At 41.8% G+C, this 20,672-nt stretch overlaps 1 protein-coding gene across 2 annotated transcripts; it reads left to right on the top strand.

Moving 5' to 3' along the window:
* Positions 1 to 5,066: 5,066 nt before the first annotated feature.
* On the top strand, positions 5,067 to 18,126 carry SLITRK4 (SLIT and NTRK like family member 4). Of its 2 annotated transcripts, none has more exons than XM_061408613.1 (2): positions 5,067 to 5,489; positions 10,096 to 18,126. In XM_061408613.1, the coding sequence occupies exon 2, from the start codon at positions 10,146 to 10,148 to the stop codon at positions 12,657 to 12,659; it is 2,514 nt and encodes an 837-aa protein (XP_061264597.1). In that variant the 5' UTR covers positions 5,067 to 5,489; positions 10,096 to 10,145; the 3' UTR covers positions 12,660 to 18,126. The 2 variants fall into 2 exon arrangements, with proteins under 2 accessions (XP_061264597.1, XP_061264599.1); XM_061408615.1 differs by lacking the exon at positions 5,067 to 5,489 and adding an exon at positions 6,024 to 6,328.
* The last annotated feature ends 2,546 nt before the right edge of the window (positions 18,127 to 20,672 follow it).

The raw sequence follows: 20,672 nt of genomic DNA, 5'->3' as shown, positions 1-20,672 counted from the left end.
TCATGTACAAATGTGAAAGTTGGACCATAGAGAAGGTTGAGCACCTAAGAATTGATGCTTTCAAAGTGTGTTGCTGGAGAAGACTGATGAGAGTTCTTTTGGACAGCAAGGAGATCAGACCAGTCAACCCTAAAGGAAAGCAACCTTGAATATTCATTGGAAGGATTGATGATAAAGCTGAAGCTCCAATTCTATGGCCACCTGGTGTGAAGAGCTGACTCATTGGAAAAGCCCTTGATGCTGGAAAGATTGAAGGCCGGGGGAGAAGGGATGACAGAGGATGAGATGGTTGGATGGCATCACTTACTCAATGGACAAGAGTTTGAGCAATCTCAAGGAGATAGTGAAAGACGGGGGGCCTGGCGTGCTGCAGTCCATGGGATTGCAAAGAGCTGGACACAACTGAGTGACTGAATAATAACACCTCTTCCAAATAACTCTGTGCCCTGTCAGGTAAGAGTTCTTTTATCTTTAATGGTGGAAGAAGCCCAGGGATGAACACTACTGCTTTCCCTGGCTCCACTGGACAGCAGCAAAGGCAACTGTCTCTAGTAAGGAACCATTTAGACACCATGATAGGTTCTGAATCAACTCATGTATGAAAGCTGAAAGAGCAAAATGATGAAACAAGCCCATGTTTGGCAAATGGTAAAATCAGCTGATTTAAGAGACCCCTTCATGTGCAACTGATGTCAACTGTTTCTCATGTCATTTATTGGTTTATTCTAGTGTCAAGTATTAATAATTTGATACTTGCAAACATTTACCCAAGTGTTTATCTCTGGGGAAAAATAATTAAGCTTTCAAAATTAAAAGTGCTTTCATCCCTCTATGGACAAAGGAGTGTGAAGTCTAAGGAAGATCTCAAAGACCTGGAGTCAAATCTTGACTGTCACTTACTAATGTGTGACCTAGGGCAAATTAACTTCCATGAACCTCATTTTTTAAAGAAGAATAATCTCTGTAGTACCATTCAGAGAACAAAATGAAATAATGTTTGTAGGCAACATGGCTTAGAAGAGGGACTCAGTAGCAGCTACTGTGGTATGGATTAGATTATGATTTGAAAGCTTCCTTTCAGCTCCAAAATTCTATAAAATTTGAAAAGTTACACAAGTAGTACAAGACTTCTCGAAGTGTATGTGATCCAAAAGGAAAAAAAAAAAAAGTTTTCACTGTCAAATAAGTTCAAGAAATGCTACATGCTCTATCCGTTTTCTCTTGTAAGTCAGAATTAATTTTTCACATGGAATTTGCTGAGAAACTCTAAAGTTAAAAAAATGTTTAGCTTTATAGAATCAAGGGTCTTCTGAACTTAGTTGATTACAAAAATCTCTTCTCAGATTATTAACATCCTTTAATAGAACTTTCTAGAACTGGACATGGAAAACTGACTGGCTCAAAACTGGGAAAGGAGTACCACAAGGCTGTATATTTTCACCCTGCTTATTTAACTTACATACAGAGTATATCATGCGAAATGCCAGGCTGGATGAATCACAAGCTGGACTCAGGATAACCAGGAGAAACAGCAACAACTTCAGATATGCAGATGATACCACTCTAATGGGAGAAAGCAAAGAGGAACTAAAGAGCCTCTTGATGAAAGTAAAAGAGGAGAGTGAAAAAGCTGGCTTAAAACTCAACATTCAAAAAATTAAGACCATGGCATCTAGTCCCACTCCTTCATGGCAAATAGATGGGGACATAATGGAAACAGTGATAGACTTTATTTTGGGGGCTCCAAAATCACTGCAGATGGTGACTGAATCCATGAAATTAAAAGACTCTGGCTCCTTGGAAGGAAAGCTACGACAAACCTAGACAGCCTATTAAAAAGCAGAGACATCACTTTGTCAACCAAAGTCCTTATAGTCAAAGCTATAGTTTTCCAGTAGTCACATACAGTAAGAGTTGGATTATAAAGAAGGCGGAGCACCGAAGAATTGATGCTTTTTAATTGTGGTGCTGGAGAGGACTACTGAGAGTCCCTTGGACAGCAAGAAGATCAAACCAGTCAACCCTAAAGGAAATCAACCCTGAATATTCATTGGAAAGACTGATGCTGAAGCTGAAGCTCTAATACTTTGGCCACCTGATATGAAGAGCTGATTCATTGGAAAAGACCCTGATGCTTGGAAAGATTGAAGGCAAAAGGAGAAGTGGGTGGCAGAGGATGAAATGGTTAGATAGTATCACTGATTCAATGGACATGAATTTGAGTAAACTTGGGGAGATAGTGGAGGACAGAGGAGCCTGGGGTGCTGCAGTCCATGGGGTTGCAAATAGTCAGAAAGGACCTAGTGACTAAACAGCAAGAACTTTCTTAGATTCCACTCAGAGAAATGCTAAATTCACCATTTTTTCCAACTGCCAGAATATAAACACACTTTTGAAATGAAAACACACCAAATGATCTACTGATACCTGGATACCAAAATGAAGGTTTGTTTGATTTTAAATAGCAGCAAGACAAGGCAGAATAAATGAGGAAAACAATGATATTGAAAGACTACTAACTAGGGCCCAGTTTTATTGGTGTTCTAATCATTTTTGGTTAGAAGTATTTGACTAAAATGCCTTTGAAATTAAGGATATCCAGGAGCTTGATGAAATTTCTGCTGCAGTTGTTTATTTGCCTTGAAGGAGGGAGACACAATATGTCAGCATAGTTCTATGGTTCCAGTTATATCTTTGCAAAGCCAAGATTAAGTATGGTGCAACATTTGGGAAAACTATGAGGCGATTACAAATCTGTCTCACAATATTTGCATTCATATATTTTGGGAAGAACATCAATTTTGTTTTTCATTCCAATTGCCATAAATAGTACTGGAGTTTTCTTAACACGTTTGTTTATTTATTTATATATTTACTTCCTAGAAGCTAGAAATTCCCTTTAGTTTGCCATTGTCCTATATGTCTATCATATGTAGTTCTAGGAGACAGAAAAGAGACTGCAGGGCTAAACGACTGGGTGTTTTAACTATTCTAAAAGCAAAAAAAAAGCAGAAGGCATGGAAGCTGTTACTTCTATATTATTCTTATGAGTATCCCCTTTGTCATTTTTAAACAGCCAACTATTTTATATTAAAGCATTCATTTTAATAAGCTGGATATTAGTCACCCATAAGTTCCTAGTACTATTATTAACTGTAATTTATTGATGTTCTAGTTGTACTTGTTTTCAGACTTCAGTCTCCATACATATATGAAAAAGAACATTCCACAGTTATTGCAGTCAAATATAGTTGACTCTCAGAACAGTTTCTAAAGTTAAATAAAGATAGACATTTAAGTCATCTGATATTTACTGTCCAAATCTGGCCTTTCAGCTATCACAGGACTTGGAATGTGCATATTTTCAGGTAAAATTTTTTGCTCATTCTATTGAATCTTGTTAACATTTATAGTAAAGGATAAACAATTCCCCCATCCTGATAAAATATACTGTAGCTTCCTGAATCCTTTGCATCTAGAATAAATGCCAACCTGTTTTGGTATACATTACCACTTTCAAATTGCATTATACAATATAACGTAAATGTGAATTCTTAATTAGCAGGATCTATTTTGTTCAAATGTACAACAGTAGAGGGATTTTTCAATGTACTGCAGCTGTTACCTATGGAGGAAACAAATTTCACCTTACTAAGAAGAGCTGTACAAGTGCATATATTGTTCTGGATGGATCCTTTATTGTTTTCTTAAGCCAGGCTATTTCATAATAGATTTTACTATTGAATATAGTACATTTTACCTTTGCTGCCCACTCAATTTCTACTTCCAGGTTGTTTTTAAAAGAGAAGACGATGAAAAGTTTAAGGGCAATGGAGAGTGGGGGTGGAGAAAGGGTTCTTCATGAAAGATACAACATTTATCAAGGTCATAAAGAAATATGCCTTTATATCCATATCTGTTTAAATATTCACTTAAACAGTGTATGTGCATCTGTATATACAGGCCATGTCCAGCAAACATTTGCATGACTATATCACTAAGGCAGTCTCCAAGAAATGACAAAAATGAAAAATTGAAATATATATGAATAGATCTTACTGATAATACAGAAGGTAGGAGAGTATCCACAAATAATGTAATAAATTCTTTGCTCATCGGGTTTTTTGGTCTAGATTTGAGGCCTTTAAACATCAACCAATTATGGTAAATGTTTAACTGTAGGAGTTCAGGCAGACGGCCAAATTCTGGTTTCAAAGCTATTGCTAGTTTTAAAGAGTTTCTCATTTTTAAGCAAAAGCATTTCTGGGTACTGGTTATATCGTCTTGTGGGTGGAGCTACTGCAATGTGAATAAGTGGACTAGGCAGAACCTGGGTCCTGAAGACATCGCCCCTGCAGTATTACCTGAAAGGTCCTGGGGAGATAGTTCCCATTTATAACTTAGCTGTATTTACCTAAAACCAGTTTATTTCCACCGACACAAAGTAAAGAGAGAGAGAGAGAGAGTTGTTTTTCTTAGCCGAGGAGCATCTACAAAAACTGCAAGGTTGGGGGAAGGGGAGAAAAACTACCATTTTAGCCTTTACTGGTTAGGAAAGCCAGGTATTTGAAATACCGTCTCTCCCCCTACTCCCGCCCCCGCCCCACAAGTTCCAGTGCTTGCTTTCTAAGCTTATTAACTGAATTATCAATCTGCATGAAACTGGTTTACACGTTCGCCCGGCCTCAAGACAGCCCTAACCTCCTGTGGCAGCACCAACAAATGGGGCCTGGCCTGTCCACACGCTCTGTTTGCAACCTCCGGATAGCTGAGATTCAATCCTAAAGCCTCTCTGGTATAGACACGCCAGTGACGGGGCTACTGAAGTGACTTTTCTTAGTCCATTTTATCTCCTTTCCTGTCTCCCCGAGATATCCCAGAGGTCTCTTTCCTTTTTTTCTTACCAGACCCTTCCGCGCAGCCCCCAAACTCCAAACCTTGTTCCCCTTCCCTAAAGTCTCCCATTCACCGCCACCCTCCCCTAACCAAATTCCCCTCCCGGTCACCACCAAAGCCCGGAGAAGTGGATTGCACACAATGCCTCCCTTATAGGGCTTGAGCTGGGAACTGGGCATGCTCAGTAGCCAAAGCAGTTTTTTTTTTTCCTTCTTCTTCTTCTTCTTCTTCTTCTTCTTCTTTTGGTCGCAAGTGCGGCATCTCTCTCAGTCCCACACCTCTTTCCTCTCCCCTATCCCTTCTTCCCACCCCTTAATCAACCCCTCGTAACCCGTTCCACACCGAAGGTTCGCAGGGTTCTGAGGTGCGGAGAACTAACGCGTCTCCTAAATCCACCAAACAGTCTCACTTTGGGCTAAAGCTTCACACTTTTGCCTTAAAGCCCCCAGCCCCTTACGCGCAGACAGGTAGGAGGAGTGAGAACACTACTGGCTCCCAGGAAACTGGTCCAGAGAAGGCTCCATCCAGGATCGCCCGCGACCGAAGAAGTATTCCCGGAGCCCTCTGTTCTGCAGGGTGACAATTAGCAAAAGGTACCGTACCCGGGATACAAAGCCCAAGTGCGATTGTTGCCTTTGAATGTCATTGTTGTTGACTCACCGCCCCACACACACACACCTCGATCCTGGAATGATTCAATTCCGCGTAGACTCGACGCCCCTATCTACCTCCCTTGACCCCCTGCCTTCCCCCAGGCTCTCCGCTGTTTCTTGGGCTTTGCCGGGATTGTTGGTGGCTCGCTCAAAGGAACGCCCCGGTTGTGTATGTGTGTGTGCGTGCGTGTGTGCCTTGGTTCTTAGGGGACTGGGGGAGGAGAAAGGACTGGAGTGTGCGTGTATGTGGTGGGGAGATGGAGGCTAGCGCGCCCGCGTTAGGCGACTGGGGTCTCTATGCGTGAGGATAGGGGTCGCTCCTCCCTAGGGGGTGTTTTAGGGAAAAAAAGGGGGCATGCGGGGAGGAAAGTGCGCTGTCTTTCCCGGCGTGGGGGTAGAAGAGGAATCAAGGGTGGGTGTCTGGGTGGGGGTTTGGGGGAGGCCTCGGGAATGTGCGGGGGTCGAGGTGCTTCAGTGTCGGAAGGGAGGGCTGCGTGAGTGCCCGGGGATTGGGGGTGGTGCGGGGGGCGGGGGCGAGGATTCGGCGCTTGTATGTGAAGGTGCAGCCGGTGTGCGAGGTGCTGGGTGCGCGCGCGGTGTCTGTCTGGGTGCGCGCGTGCGCGCCGCTGCCCGCCTGCTCGCTTGCGAGGGTTGCTCGCTGTGTTTGACGGGCGAGCGGGCGCCGAGGAGCTCCAGCCCGAATCACGTAGAGACCATAGCGGAAACTGCAGCGCGGATCGCGGCGCGGCGGGTCCGGCGAGAGCCGCCGGGGTCCGGAGGTGGGTGAATTTCCAGCTTGGGGCTGCACAGACACGCGCTGCCTCTTTCCCCAGCTCGGCTCGGCAGCGCGCGCGCGTGTGTGAGTGTGTGTCTATGTGTGTGCGCGCGCGCGCGTGCATGTGGAGGGGGGCAGGTAGCTTCTTATTTTTAGTTTGGGTCGTGTTGGTTTGGAGCGAGCTGAGTGGCCAAAGAGGCCGTAGTGGCTACCTCCCCGCTGCCGCGCGCTCCCGGCTTGCCTGCCCAACGCGCGGTCGCAAGTCCCCGAGGACCGAAAGAGTCCGGTGTCCTTAGCATCGTTGCCCCCGCCTCTCCGCCCCCGGGAGGCTGGGGCGACTAGGAAAGTGTCCTGGTCTACGGTGATGTGGGCTGTCGGGGCCGCTGAGCCGGGCTGGGCTTTTTTCCGATCCGCTCGCAGGCACTCTAGGCGGACCTGGATCTAGGGCTCCGGGCAGTGGCCCGCAAGCTAATTGGAGATTTCTGGCATCCCGCAAGACAGGGAATACGAGAGAAGCCGGTGGGTAACTCCAAAAACCCTGCAAAGCCGGGCAAGCGCTGGCAGCGCGAGTTTGCAAGATGCTCAAATGTTGAGCTGATTTCTGGCTTGGTGACAGCAGCATTCTGGGGCTGGCCGGCGTGGGGGGGGTGGGGTAGGGGTGGGGGCGCAAGGGGGAGCCTGGGCCGCCGCTGTCGGCCAAGGAGCCACGGGGTCACTGTGCCTATGGCTAGCAGGCCAGTGACGCCCCGGTAGCTATCACCCTCGTGGCCCGAGCTGGCCACCTCTTCCCCCTCAACCACCGCACGCCTGGGTCTATTAGAGGCCAACGGAAACTCCGGCAGCTGCCCCCGGTGGGACGGGAGCGCGCGGAGAGATGTGTGCGCAGCGGGGCTGAAGGCCCCCGCGACATCCCGAGCGGTCCCCGCCTCTGCTGCACGGCCCACGAGGCCGCCGCTCGGGCCCGGGACCCGGGAGGGGGCTGCATGCCTGCCCTGGGCACCGAGATGCGGCAAAACATTGCGGTACGCGCCATCGCCGGCGGCCCCTCCAGCCGCGTCGCTGCCGGCCCGAGGTAGCGCACCGGGGGCGGTGTGGACAGCGTCTCTCCGCGGAGCCCCCCGCCCCCTCGCGCGCGCCCCAGGCAGGCAGGCGGAGGTTTCCCGGGCCAGTTCCCGGGGAGCCACCTCGGCCCACCCTCCCCGGTCGTCGGCCCCCTGCAGGCCCGGTCCCTCCGCGCAAAGCGGAGCGCCAGGCGTGGCGCTCTGGTGGATGCCGGATTTGTGGTAAGGCTAGGTTTGTGCAGTTCTGGCCGGCCGTGGGAGCCGGGTGTCTTGCGGGGCAGGGAGAGCGAGAGCGAGAGACGGAGTGGTGGATAAGGATACGGGCCGCCCTTGTAACCCTGAGAGATGGCTTTTGGTACTCAGCTCACACTTTGTGGATTTGCTTTTTCCTTTTTGCCTCCCCGCCACCCCCATTGCAAAATGTACAGGTTTTAGTGGTACCATGTGAATATGAGGTTTCTTTCGCTTACATTCATTGCCCCTTCAGCGCGCCCCCTTTTTTTGGAGGGGGGAGATCCTTTCTCCTAGCTTTTTTTCTTAATCTCTCCACTTCTCCATGGTCTCTTTCCCTTTCGGTCCCTCTTCCCTTCTCTCCTTGGCTGCTCTACTCCCCTTCTCCCTTGCTTGATCCTCCAGCCGCCTGCAGCTTCTGTTTCACTGGAGCTGCGTTTGGGAACTTCTAGCTTGTCCTTGCGCTCTCCACCCCCCCCCCCACCCGCCCCGCACTCCCCATTGCTACTTAAAGTAGAAATTGCAAGGGGGACAGCTCCTTATGCAATTTCAGGTCTGTTCGTGCTCCTTGTTCTTTTGTTTTGTACTGAATTCAGGTGTTCAGGTTTTTGGCTTGGTTTGGTTGCTTTAGCATTTCTTTGGGGTTGGGGGCGGTTCCGGGTGGGGGGTAGTAACAAGAAATGACTCTAAGGAAACAGAGTAGCTGTTGAAAACCAGATCTGTAGGAAGGCCAAGAAAGCATGTGAGATTTTGATTTTACAATGAAAGTTAGTTTGGATGATGTCATACTTTGAAATTATGACTTCCTTTTGCACTGCCAATTAAGCTATCGCCGTGAACTGAGGAAATGCTCATCTATATGGCAGCCAAGGAGCATCTGGGCAGTGCTGGCTGTATTCTGAACCAAACTACTCAAAATGCAAATCTTCGTGGGTCACTGGCTAAGGAACTGTCTACCTTGAGGCACGTTCGGTTTTGCCACTAGCTGATTCCTCCCGGGCAAAATAAACAAAGGAGTTTTTGTGTGTCACTTCTCTCTTTGTATCATTCTTCTCCTTGTGTGTTCCTGAGTAATTGATTTATTTAATTAATATTTGATGGTAACCATATTGAAATTCCGGACAGCTTCCCATTTGAGATGGAGGAGGCTCACATGAGTAAAACTGCATTGGTAAAATGCACAGTGCTTGCTGTTCCTTTTAATCTTTTCCATGAAGCATCACATATATTTGTACATGCATACAGTGTGGACGGAATTGGCAGCCACGGGTTAATTTGCCAAGCATGAAACTCGACTAAGTGATTCTTGGTTTGTTTGTAGACAGGGACAGGGGGTGGTAATATTTGGAGTGAGGTATTTGGGAACTGATGACTTTGAGGGCAGACATTGGCTGTGCTAAATGTATCTGGCGCTGCAGATAAAGCCTCCCAGGGACTGTAGTGTGTGAACCCCTCTTCCTCAGCAGTGGCAGTCTGTGGTCCAAGTGAAGGAGATCGGTATCTGAGCCAAGTGTCAGTCGGCCCTGGGTTCAGATGGCACCCAGAAGAATGGGAGAGTGTCAGGGAGGCAGGAAAGCCAGTTCTGGTGGAGTGGGGAGGCTGTCTGGACATCAGGTAATGAGTACAGGGCAAGCAGTTTTCTTTCCTGCTTTCTGGGACCCAAAGACAAAAAAGCCTTTTTTCCTCCCCTGTTTGGGAGATGACTGACAGGAAACTGGATACTGTTTATTTACCTGATACTCAAATTAGGCCATTTCCTACTTGATTATTTTGCTGAACCCTCTCAGGGTCATGTGTGTGTGTGTGTGTTAAACACAGTGTAGAGCAGTGTACAGGAGTGAACTGATTCATGGCAATGTGCTTACCTCTGGACTGAAGCTCAGGAACGTATCTTTCCAGGGTTTCTTCCACCTTGATCTTTTGACCATTCCCTCTGCAGCCACTCAGTACTCCTATCGCCATCCTTCATGGAACCCAAGGCCCTAATATCTCCTCTGCCTGGCTTCTTACCAAGCTGAAGCGTTGAGAGTAGACATTTACAGATAGAAATTCCTTTCCTGGTGCTAACACTATGTGGTATAGTTGATGTTCTGGAGTCAGTCATTAGAGTTACCAATACAAGCTTGAGGTCTGAGTTCAAGTGTGGAATTTGGTGGTCCAAGTCTTTTTAAAAAAAAATGCTATTTTCAGATTGTTCAGGTTAAACCATGATGAGCAATCTTTTTTTTTTTTTTTTTTTTTACTGTTGTTTGTTGTGTGTTCTGCACATGCAAACTTTGTATCAACTACAGGCACAGAAATAAAATGTATGGTATTTTTGGTGGTTCTTGTTGGACTGAGTGAGAATACTTGAAGTTTTGGGTGTCTTAAAAATACAAAGCGAATGATTATAGCCATGTGTTCACTGTGGTAGGATTTAAGCACAAATTCTTTTTCAAGTAACAATCATTGAAAAAAATGTTTTCTTTTTATTTTTTAGATTATTTCTCTTTATTCAGAAGCATAAAGTTGTTTGCTGATTGCAAGAAGATGTTTCTTTGGCTCTTTCTGATTTTGTCAGCCCTGATTTCTTCGACAAATGCAGATTCTGACATATCGGTGGAAATTTGCAATGTGTGTTCCTGCGTGTCAGTTGAGAATGTGCTGTATGTCAACTGTGAGAAGGTTTCAGTCTACAGGCCAAATCAGCTGAAACCCCCTTGGTCCAATTTTTATCACCTCAATTTCCAAAACAATTTTTTAAATATCCTCTACCCAAACACATTCTTGAATTTTTCACACGCAGTGTCCCTGCAGCTGGGAAATAATAAACTGCAGAACATTGAGGGAGGAGCCTTCCTTGGGCTCAGTGCATTAAAGCAGTTGCACTTGAACAACAATGAATTAAAGATTCTCCGGGCTGACACTTTCCTTGGCATTGAGAACTTGGAGTATCTCCAGGCTGACTACAATTTAATCAAGTATATTGAACGGGGAGCCTTCAATAAGCTCCACAAACTAAAAGTTCTCATTCTTAATGACAATCTGATTTCCTTTCTTCCTGATAATATTTTCCGATTCGCATCTTTGACTCATCTGGATATCCGAGGGAACAGAATCCAGAAGCTCCCCTATATCGGAGTTCTGGAACACATAGGCCGTGTGGTCGAATTGCAACTGGAAGATAACCCTTGGAACTGTAGCTGTGATCTATTGCCTTTAAAAGCTTGGCTGGAGAATATGCCATATAACATTTACATAGGTGAAGCTATCTGTGAAACGCCCAGTGACTTATATGGAAGACTTTTAAAAGAAACCAACAAGCAGGAATTATGCCCCATGGGCACAGGCAGTGATTTTGACGTACGAATCCTGCCTCCGTCTCAGCTGGAAAATGGCTACACCACCCCGAACGGTCACACCACCCAAACATCTTTACACAGGTTAGTGACCAAAGCACCGAAAACAACAAATCCGTCCAAGATCTCTGGAATCGTGGCCGGCAAAGCCCTCTCTAACCGCAATCTCAGCCAGATCGTGTCTTACCAAACCAGGGTGCCTCCTCTTACACCTTGTCCAGCACCTTGCTTCTGCAAAACCCATCCTTCCGATCTGGGACTGAGTGTCAACTGCCAAGAGAAAAACATCCAGTCCATGTCAGAGCTGATACCAAAACCGTTAAATGCCAAGAAGTTGCACGTCAATGGCAACAGCATCAAAGACGTGGACATCTCTGATTTCACCGAGTTCGAGGGACTGGATCTACTCCATTTAGGCAGCAATCAGATTACCGCAATCAAGGGGGATGTATTCCGAAACCTCACGAATTTACGCCGGCTTTATCTCAATGGCAATCAGATCGAGAGACTCTATCCCGAGATCTTTTCAGGCCTTCATAACCTGCAGTATTTATATTTGGAATACAACTTAATTAAGGAAATCTTAGCGGGCACCTTTGACTCAATGCCAAACTTGCAGCTGCTGTACTTAAACAATAATCTCTTAAAGAGCCTGCCCGTGTACATTTTCTCGGGAGCACCCCTCGCTAGACTGAACCTGAGGAACAACAAGTTTATGTATCTGCCTGTCAGTGGTGTCCTGGATCAGCTGCAGGCTCTTACTCAGATCGACCTGGAGGGCAACCCATGGGACTGCACTTGTGACTTGGTGGCATTAAAGCTGTGGCTGGAGAAGCTGAACGATGGGATTGTCATGAAAGAACTGAAGTGCGAGACACCTGTGCAGTTTGCCAACATCGAACTGAAGTCCCTCAAAAACGAAATCTTGTGTCCCAAGCTCTTAAACAAGCCATCGGCGCCATTCACGAGCCCTGCACCCGCCATTACTTTCACTACCCCGCTGGGGCCCATTCGAAGTCCTCCTGGTGGTCCAGTGCCTCTGTCCATTTTGATCCTAAGTATCTTAGTGGTCCTCATCTTAACTGTGTTTGTAGCTTTTTGCCTTCTTGTTTTTGTGCTGAGACGAAACAAGAAACCCACAGTGAAGCACGAAGGCCTGGGGAACCCCGAGTGCGGTTCCATGCAGTTGCAGCTGAGAAAACATGACCACAAAACCAACAAAAAAGATGGCCTGGGCACGGAAGCATTCATTCCACAAACCATAGAACAGATGAGCAAGAGCCACACCTGCAGCCTGAAAGACTCTGAAACTGGGTTCATGTTTTCTGATCCTCCAGGCCAGAAAGTCATGATGAGAAATGTCACTGACAAGGAAAAAGATGTATTGCACGTGGATACCAGGAAGAGACTAAGCACCATCGATGAGCTGGATGAATTATTCCCGAGCAGGGATTCCAATGTGTTTATTCAGAATTTTCTTGAAAGCAAAAAGGAGTACAATAGCATAGGCGTCAGTGGCTTCGAGATCCGCTATCCAGAGAAACAAGACAAAAAAACCAAGAAGTCACTGATAGGCGGCAACCACAGTAAAATTGTTGTGGAGCAAAGGAAGAGCAGCGAGTACTTTGAACTGAAGGCAAAACTCCAGAGTTCCCCCGACTACCTACAGGTCCTTGAAGAGCAGACAGCTTTGAACAAGATCTAGGTCATGCAATCTTACTTCCTACAGAGGACATTTATTTAATGATGAAAGTGCCTTTTGTTGACTTCTCACTTCCAAATACTATATTATCAATAGGCATAGAGACAGGTGTTTCCAAGGGTGTCTCATTAACTGTAGCTGCAAAGATGTGTCCCGTAGAAGAGAATTTCCTTAATAGATTTTACTACATAAAACCTATACTGTGGAGTCCTGTGGGGATACTGCAAACTCTATTGCCAAAGGGATGCTTTATATACATAATTCACTGAATTTAACCTCAAGAGGCAAATCTGTTTTGTACCCCAATGCAAAACCTTCGTCTCTTTGTGCTCTGTAAAACAAACTCAAGAAAACTGGTACCAGTGTTTGTACCTCAGCTGGGTCCTTCATCTTGCACGTAGATTCAGTTGGTGGAACTGGAATACTCCTTTTGATTTGTGGCATTGTAACAACTTTGTGTAAAGATTCTCTGAAAAGTAAAAAAAAAAAAAAAAAAAAAAGCATGCCAAGAGAGAACATTCGACAGTATTTGTAAATCGGTAAACTTTATGGCCTGCATCTTGAAACCGCTGGATTTATAATGTTAAATTGTGCAAATATTTGTTTAAAATATACCATGCATTACATAACTATAAAATAAATTTGAACACTTTAAGCATTACCTGTCTAGACATAAAACCTAAAAGAGAAAAAAAAATAAATAAACGTGAGTTACCTAGCGTTTGTGGTGATCTGAAGAAATACGTGATGTTTATCAGAATTAAACATGGCTCAAATTCAACTAATATTAGAGTTTGTTCTCAGTTATGTGAAATACCCACAATCCTTAAAGGTTGTCCAAAATTAGCAAAGTGCTTACCGTGTGAGCGCACCCAAAGCTATTTTTGTAACATAATTCATATTTATGAAGTACTTTGTATACTAAATAGGAAAATATGTACTCCTTAATCTGTATTTAATATGCCTGACTTGTTTTCCTGATCACAGGGAATTTATCAATAGTATACATTTAGACAGCAAAAATATACCAAACTGAAACTGAAGCTTATGTGTACAGAAATATTTTGGACATTGTGATCAGGTATCATTTAAAAAAAAAAAAAAACACAAAAATAAACAAAAGTAAAAAAATAGTTCTGTGCTATCATTGAGAATTTAGCATATTATCTTCAGATTTGTTACCAACTGTGCATTTTAAAATAGGTTCCTTAGTTTTATAGACTGTGTCTGAGGCAATTATTTGCCATCACTTGTCTTGCTTTTCAGGATTCTATGAGCTGAATTCAAATAGTTTTCACTACGAATATTTAAAAAATAATGAATAAGGTTAATAGTTATATCTTGTATGCATCATATCCTGTTCTTTCATCATTCTGACTACTATCAGATAATCAAGTAGAACAGTAAACATCATGGTAATCTGCGGCTATGAAAGCCACACTGTAAAATGCTTTCATTGGTCTCAGATGAGTTCACAGTCTGCAAGTACAAATGATATGCCACTGTGTTTGCTTGTGCTGTTAACTTCTAAGTCAAAATTGGTCAAAGGAAGGGAGCACTTGATCATGGGAGATATTTTAATATTTTTAGGTTCTCCCAATTAGCAAAGGGACATCCTGAAACACATTGCCTTCTTGGCCTACCTGCATATGTATATTATTCATGTTCCATCTCTTATAATTACTGTATTGATCAGTAAGATGACCAAGAAGGTAAAATATAGGCATTCTTAATGAATTTCAAGTGGCAGGTATTTTGGTGCAGCTTCTAAAATGATATTATGATTAAAGTTGTAACAGCAGTCTCTTTATTAATGACTAATTCCAGGGCTTTATGTGTTTGTTGTAAGATTAAAAAAAAAGCAAACAAACAAACAACTTGGCATTCTTGGAGGTGTTTGTGTGTATGTGTGTGTTTGGGTGTACATGCATACATATAGATTATTTGGAGATTTTTTTTTAAATAGCAAAAAAAATTGTCTCCATATGTATGTGCTGGTGCTCTTAAAACTTTAATGTGTAATTTTAATTTTCATGACAATGTCTGTGAATACTTTATATGAATATTAAAAATATATAAACAAATACTTGCTTTCTGATCTTGAAAGAAAAGACATGAAGATGTGTGCCCAACAGCCTGTTTGCATCTACAATTTCATAAGAACTTTTAATATGCCATTACCATGCTTGCATGCATCCATGGATTAAAGGGCTCCTAATGTGTACTGACAGGATAAAGACGCAAAGGCTGCAAAGAAAGTGTTTTAGTTTATCCTGTCAATAAAGTATGACTTGAGGAATCTTAAGTAGATGCTCATAGGAGGAACCGGAAAGCTCTATTTATGAGCTGGGGATAAGAGGTCATTGGGATGATGCCTTTTATTCAGTGTGTTGACAGTTTGAAGAGGTTTCAAGGTTTTTGCAGTTGTCAATGGCAAGAGTACCTGCCTCCATCTTGAAGCTTGCTGTAGCATACTGGCTATCTCATACTCTTCTGCTGAAAGGAATAAATGTTCACCTTTTCAAAAAAAAAAAAAAGTAATTTTAATGTATGTGGTTATTTGGAAGTTCTACTTATAAGTGAATGACAGTAACAAATCCTTGGTTAAGGCTGATCTCTTTCCCTGAACTAAAGTCTTTGTGCCTACATTATGCAATGTATACAATTTTACACCTGTCTCTCATTAGTTCTACTTGTACATTTTATGATAATATAGTTAGGCATAAGTTTTGAGTTGAGTACCAGAGCAGTTAAAATACTGTTATCTACAATGTGTTGGTTTCAACTATAACCTTGATGTTAGTTTAACTCCTTAAGGAAAGATCTATATGTTGGTACAGCGTTTTTAGTAGAATTTAATTCAAATCTAAAAAATCCAAGAAGTGCTCATTTCTAATGTGGTCTGACACATCATGGGCTTCTTGGCATTGTATCATGTACTTGGACTCTGTTAGAATGGTGGCAGAGGAAATTAGATCATATGAAATCAGTAAAGGGGTGGGGATAATATGTCTGTGGAATATAAACCAAGTTTTAATTATTTTTTTATGAAATCAATAAAGATGATTCAATTCTTTAAAAGGAAATCTTTGTGTAATTTTATGAGAAAGCAGCTATTAGAATACAGTGATTCCAGTCTATAAGGCAATTTGTATTCTGTATTTAGTTTTCCATTCTGAAAAATAAACTGAATAAATATATTAATTAGAAAATCATTTCAAGACCAGCTTTCTTTCATTGCTTTTAGAAAAACAGTTAATTTCTTTAAGCCACAAGGATGCATACATTATACAGGGCATGGCCTCATGAGTAACATCAACAGGTATTGAAGAAATAATAAGACATCTAGAAATGTATGGCAGTAATATTAATCTATATCCTTTGCATGATTTGTACATTGACATTGTATGAAATGAGCACAGTGAGTTATTATTTTTTTGTGTTATTGTCGCATCCAAAGAGCTGGGGAGAAAATATATTAAGAATGTATTTATAATCACTATTTTGAAATAAAGTAAAGAAAATGCATTGTATTGTATTTACCCTGATTTGATTATTATTATTTACATTAGTTTCTAAGACAAAAATCAAATAATGCTATAAAAGCTAATGTAAATCACAGAAAGGAACTGTTTTAATCTTTTGTTTGCTTTTAATAGCATCAAGGTATTAGAAGACTTTATTAAATGCCATTTTTATGAAAGTCTTAATAAAATTGTTTGCTACAATGGTATTTCTGAAGCCACACTTTGTTAAATATATTTATCTTTCCATTATTTTTCAGAAGAAATAAAGCAGTAATCAAATTGATCTTTTCACCCAGATTTGAGGTTAAGACACAGAGCTTTCGAATGCTATTTGTATTCAACTTAATTGCTAAATCTGTTAAGAAATGCTTTTCCTTTCTAACATCTTTGCAATTTGAGTTCCTTTCCACTGGCATCCTCTTTGGAGAAGAGCCAGACAGGGCCAAGGTCAACATGATTTGATTCTTCCCCATTGCCTTGAATCACTTGAAATCGGACATAATTGCAGATAAGCAAATATTAACGTTCAATCTTTATCTGTTTCAATACTTTTAGAAAATATAGGGTCCTCTATCATATATGGCCAGCTTGATTGGTTAGTTACCCATTTCTGGGATTGGTTTTGACTTTTATTTGATTCTTTCAAAGATGACCAAAATCATCAGTCCATCATTTGGTTGAGAAAAATGAACCAATTGCATTATTTGAAGGCCGCAAAGATTATAAACTGGCCAATAAAGTGTTTTCTTTCAGGAAGAGATAGAAAGACAGAGGGATACAGAGAACATTAACGTTGCTGTGGCCTGGCTTTATAACCAGCTAAGACCTGAGCAATATAGATAGCATGTTATGAGTACTTTTGGACAAAATGTTTTGTGTGTCACGGGAAATGCATCACGTGATGGAGAGACCTATTTTAGTTCTTTTTTTCATAGTGAGCACAGTGGTTTGGGTCCAACCCACTCAGTTATGTAGACAAGGGGTGTCAAAGGTTTAGCCTCATTTCAAATGCTCAGTCTATTAGTCACTATGATCGGATGGGCTGAACTAAAATATCCTGTTTGTGGCTTCATTTATAGGGAATCACTGGCAACAGATCTCAAGTTCAATTGTTAACCCTCAATTTCAGATTTTCCAGGGACTCTGTCCTTTGTTAAAAGCAAATGGGAAGCTAAATACATTTTAATAGTTTATTCTGTACAAAACTGATCGTAGTCTAATTTTGAATTGCATTTGTTTTACTTCCCACTGGTTGACAAGATTGCATTTTAGAGAGGTTACTCAAGGAAGGAAAACTGTATTGTCCATCTTATATGAAACTCTATGACTTTTTAGTTCTTTAAAGATTATTTTTAGCCTGTTGTTGCCTATGTCTTCAGAGGGAAAATGAGGGAAGGCTCTGAGACAACCACTTGAATACTTTGAGCCAAATAATTGCCACTGAGAATAAAAAGATTCAAATGTTTCATTAAATCATAATTACTAGATCTGCTGACTATAGTACCCAGAACCAAGAAAGAATTACTCAGGCTTCCACCTTAGTTTGCTTTTGTATACGCTGGCTAAATAGAAACTCTGGTGATTCAATAATACATCAAATATGAGAAATTCATTGTTGAACTTAAAAAGCTCATGAATTTGGCCTTCAGAGAGATGGTCTAAATATGTAATAAGAAATATATAATATCACTTTCAAATTAACTATAGGAAGGAAATAGTCATCTGAAGTTCATGAACAATCTATTTCTATACTAGCTTGTGTCATACACTTCTAACTGCTCATGACAGCCTTCGAAAGTGATAGTGAGGTCTGTTCTCTCACTGAGTTTTACAATGTATGTTTTCATCATTGTTCCATGTAAACTGAACCATTGTGGTAAAATTCTGGAGTTGATATTCAATAATTTTAATGCTGTTTTCACTAATAAAAGTCTTTTCTTATAGGTCATGTTTGTAACCATTCAGTGTGTTTATTAGTGTGACATTAGTAAAGCTCAACATCAAAAAGAAATGCAAATGATCTGGTTTTTAGATTATGCCATTGTTCCATTAGTTTATACAATAGGCCAGGTCTACCTACCTACACATGCAAACACACGCACACACTCACACAGAGGAATACACACAAAGAGTGAATTATGCATTATTTAGTTGATGTAAACAAATAAAAGTTTCTTCCCTGAATGTGTAGATTTCTCAGATCAAAGTAGGTATTAGACCCCAAATTATAATTTTTCAGGTTTTTGCTTCACTTTAAATTGCAACCTGACCACTGTGTCATAGGTAGTAAAAATTAGTCCCTGTTTATCTCCCAGGACTTCCTTGGATTTCAGTAATGTCTACTGTCTTGAGATTTGGTTTTGATTTTCCTTATTTGTTAACTTTATCATCATTATCATCTGCAATCTATAAGCTTCCTTGCAGTACAGTGCAGTAAGGAATGGCAAAGTAGCTAACCATGGTACAAATCTGTTACTACATTTCATAAATATTATCCAGAGAGCCAGATAAGGGCCCCTAGATCCAAAATAAAGAACCCCAGGGTGAGGGTTTGACTCAAAATTATTAGAATACAGAGGTTTAAAAAAAAGAAGAAAAAGCAGATTGAAAATGACTGACTAAAAAGCTGTCTACCCAAGTGAAGGTTGAGAAGGATAAGGGCAAATGAGTATCAAAAGGAAAACATTGCTTATCAGATAGAACTCAGACTCTGATTACTGAACAAGACTCATGGTAAAATAAGTCAAATCTTAGACTCCTTTCTCCCTCTCTGCTTTATTTCTTTTTAAATATGTAGGAAATCCAGGTTGTATCAACACAACTCATGTTTTTACAGGATTCGCTGGTCAATGAAAACAACTTAGTTACCTTTACAGCCTCCATGAAATTTTTTCTTGGGATTACTGTTATCATGAACTGACTGATTGTCAGGGCCTCCTGGTGAGTTCTAGCTGTTAAAAAATAATAATAATTAGCAAATGTGTTTAATGAGAGTAGGAAGTGAAACAGGTGTATTACATATAATGAATTTTGATAGGGGACAAAATAAATCGATACAAATGTTTGGGTACCTAATCTTCTGGTAAAAAGATGTTAGGCCTTTGGTTTGTTATTAGAAATTGTATTTCAGTACAAATTACCAAGTGCATATTTCAGAAGCCATTTTCTGCCAGAACCCCCAGGAAGCCATGTCTCTGCCATGGGTCCCCTTGCTCCGTCGCAGGATGTGTCACATTTGCCAAGTCCTCCCTGCTGGAAATTCTTCTCTTCTGCTGTTATAAAAAGCCAGCATCATCTATGGCATGGGCTACTTTCAGGAGATTTTTTTTTTTCACTGTCGTTTACTTGTTAGTGGCAGTACACACACAAAACCTAGGATTCCATGTTCAAGTGTGGAATATTATCACAAGTAGAGATCACGCTGCTGTGTGTATTTCCCACATTGCTATATTTGTTTTTATTTACCAGTTATCTTCCAGCCCACAGTAGCTACTGGCTGGCTGTTTTATTCATAGCTCTCCCTGTCAAAGTGGAGGGTAATCTCCACCCTGGAAACTCAAGCTATTTATAGAAAGAATCATCACACTTCTATCTGTTCATTTCCTTCTTATAACTTCGAGAAATATGGAAAATGTAGTACAGTAAGTGATTGATTTCAAAGGTAGTCTTGCTGACACAAAAGTAATTATAAGAAGAGAGAGTGAGTTATCAGGAAACAGGACAACGTTCGGATTTCTCGCAATTTAGATTTCCTTGCATCGGAATTGGACTGCAAGGCTTTCAGTCCTGAGCTGGATTCAAAGAAATCAGTTTGCACTGTGGGGTCCCTGCAGTAACTCGAGAAGTCTATTATTGCTGACATGTAGGCAGGTTTGCCATGTGTTGCCGTAAGCATGGCTGTTATTTTCTCCTTGCACCCTCTTTCAGAAAATATTCATTTGCTCAGATTTGGCACAGCTGCTTAAATGCTGCTGTATCCGTTCTCACCATGAAAATTCACAAAGCATTTTTTTTTCCTAGATGTAACTAAGCAGTTCCACAGAAATGTGTATTGTAAACTGGATCAAACCATCAGGACTAAGAAGACAACTAGCTTGCCCTTAGGAAAAGAGGGATTTTAAAAGAACCCAAATACAGGCGTTTCATTAAAATTCCATCCAGTGAGATCACCTTCCTTGGAACTTGTTGACTTTTTGTAGGCTTTGATATGTCCATTTGGAGAGAAGTAGGACTCTGTACAGATTGCACAGTACTCTTGGTTGCCTAGACTGTACTGCAGTGTAGGATGTGTGAGCAGTAATTTGGGTATTTAATACCAAATGCATATCTGATTTCACCTACTCATTTGACTACAAACACATTGGAGAAAGCTAGTTTCTAAATAGTGTCTTTACTATAGGACAGGGTTGAAACAGTCTTTATTCCATTTTAAATGTCATCAGAAAGGGATTAATCCAAGAGCCTATTGGGGAATAGTCATCTTCAGTGT

The sequence above is a fragment of the Bos javanicus genome, chromosome X (genome assembly GCF_032452875.1).
Source record: "Bos javanicus breed banteng chromosome X, ARS-OSU_banteng_1.0, whole genome shotgun sequence".
NCBI classification, from domain to species: domain Eukaryota; kingdom Metazoa; phylum Chordata; class Mammalia; order Artiodactyla; family Bovidae; genus Bos; species Bos javanicus.
The sequence above is the reverse complement of the archived record's forward strand: the minus strand, read 5'-3'. Positions and strand labels throughout refer to the sequence as shown.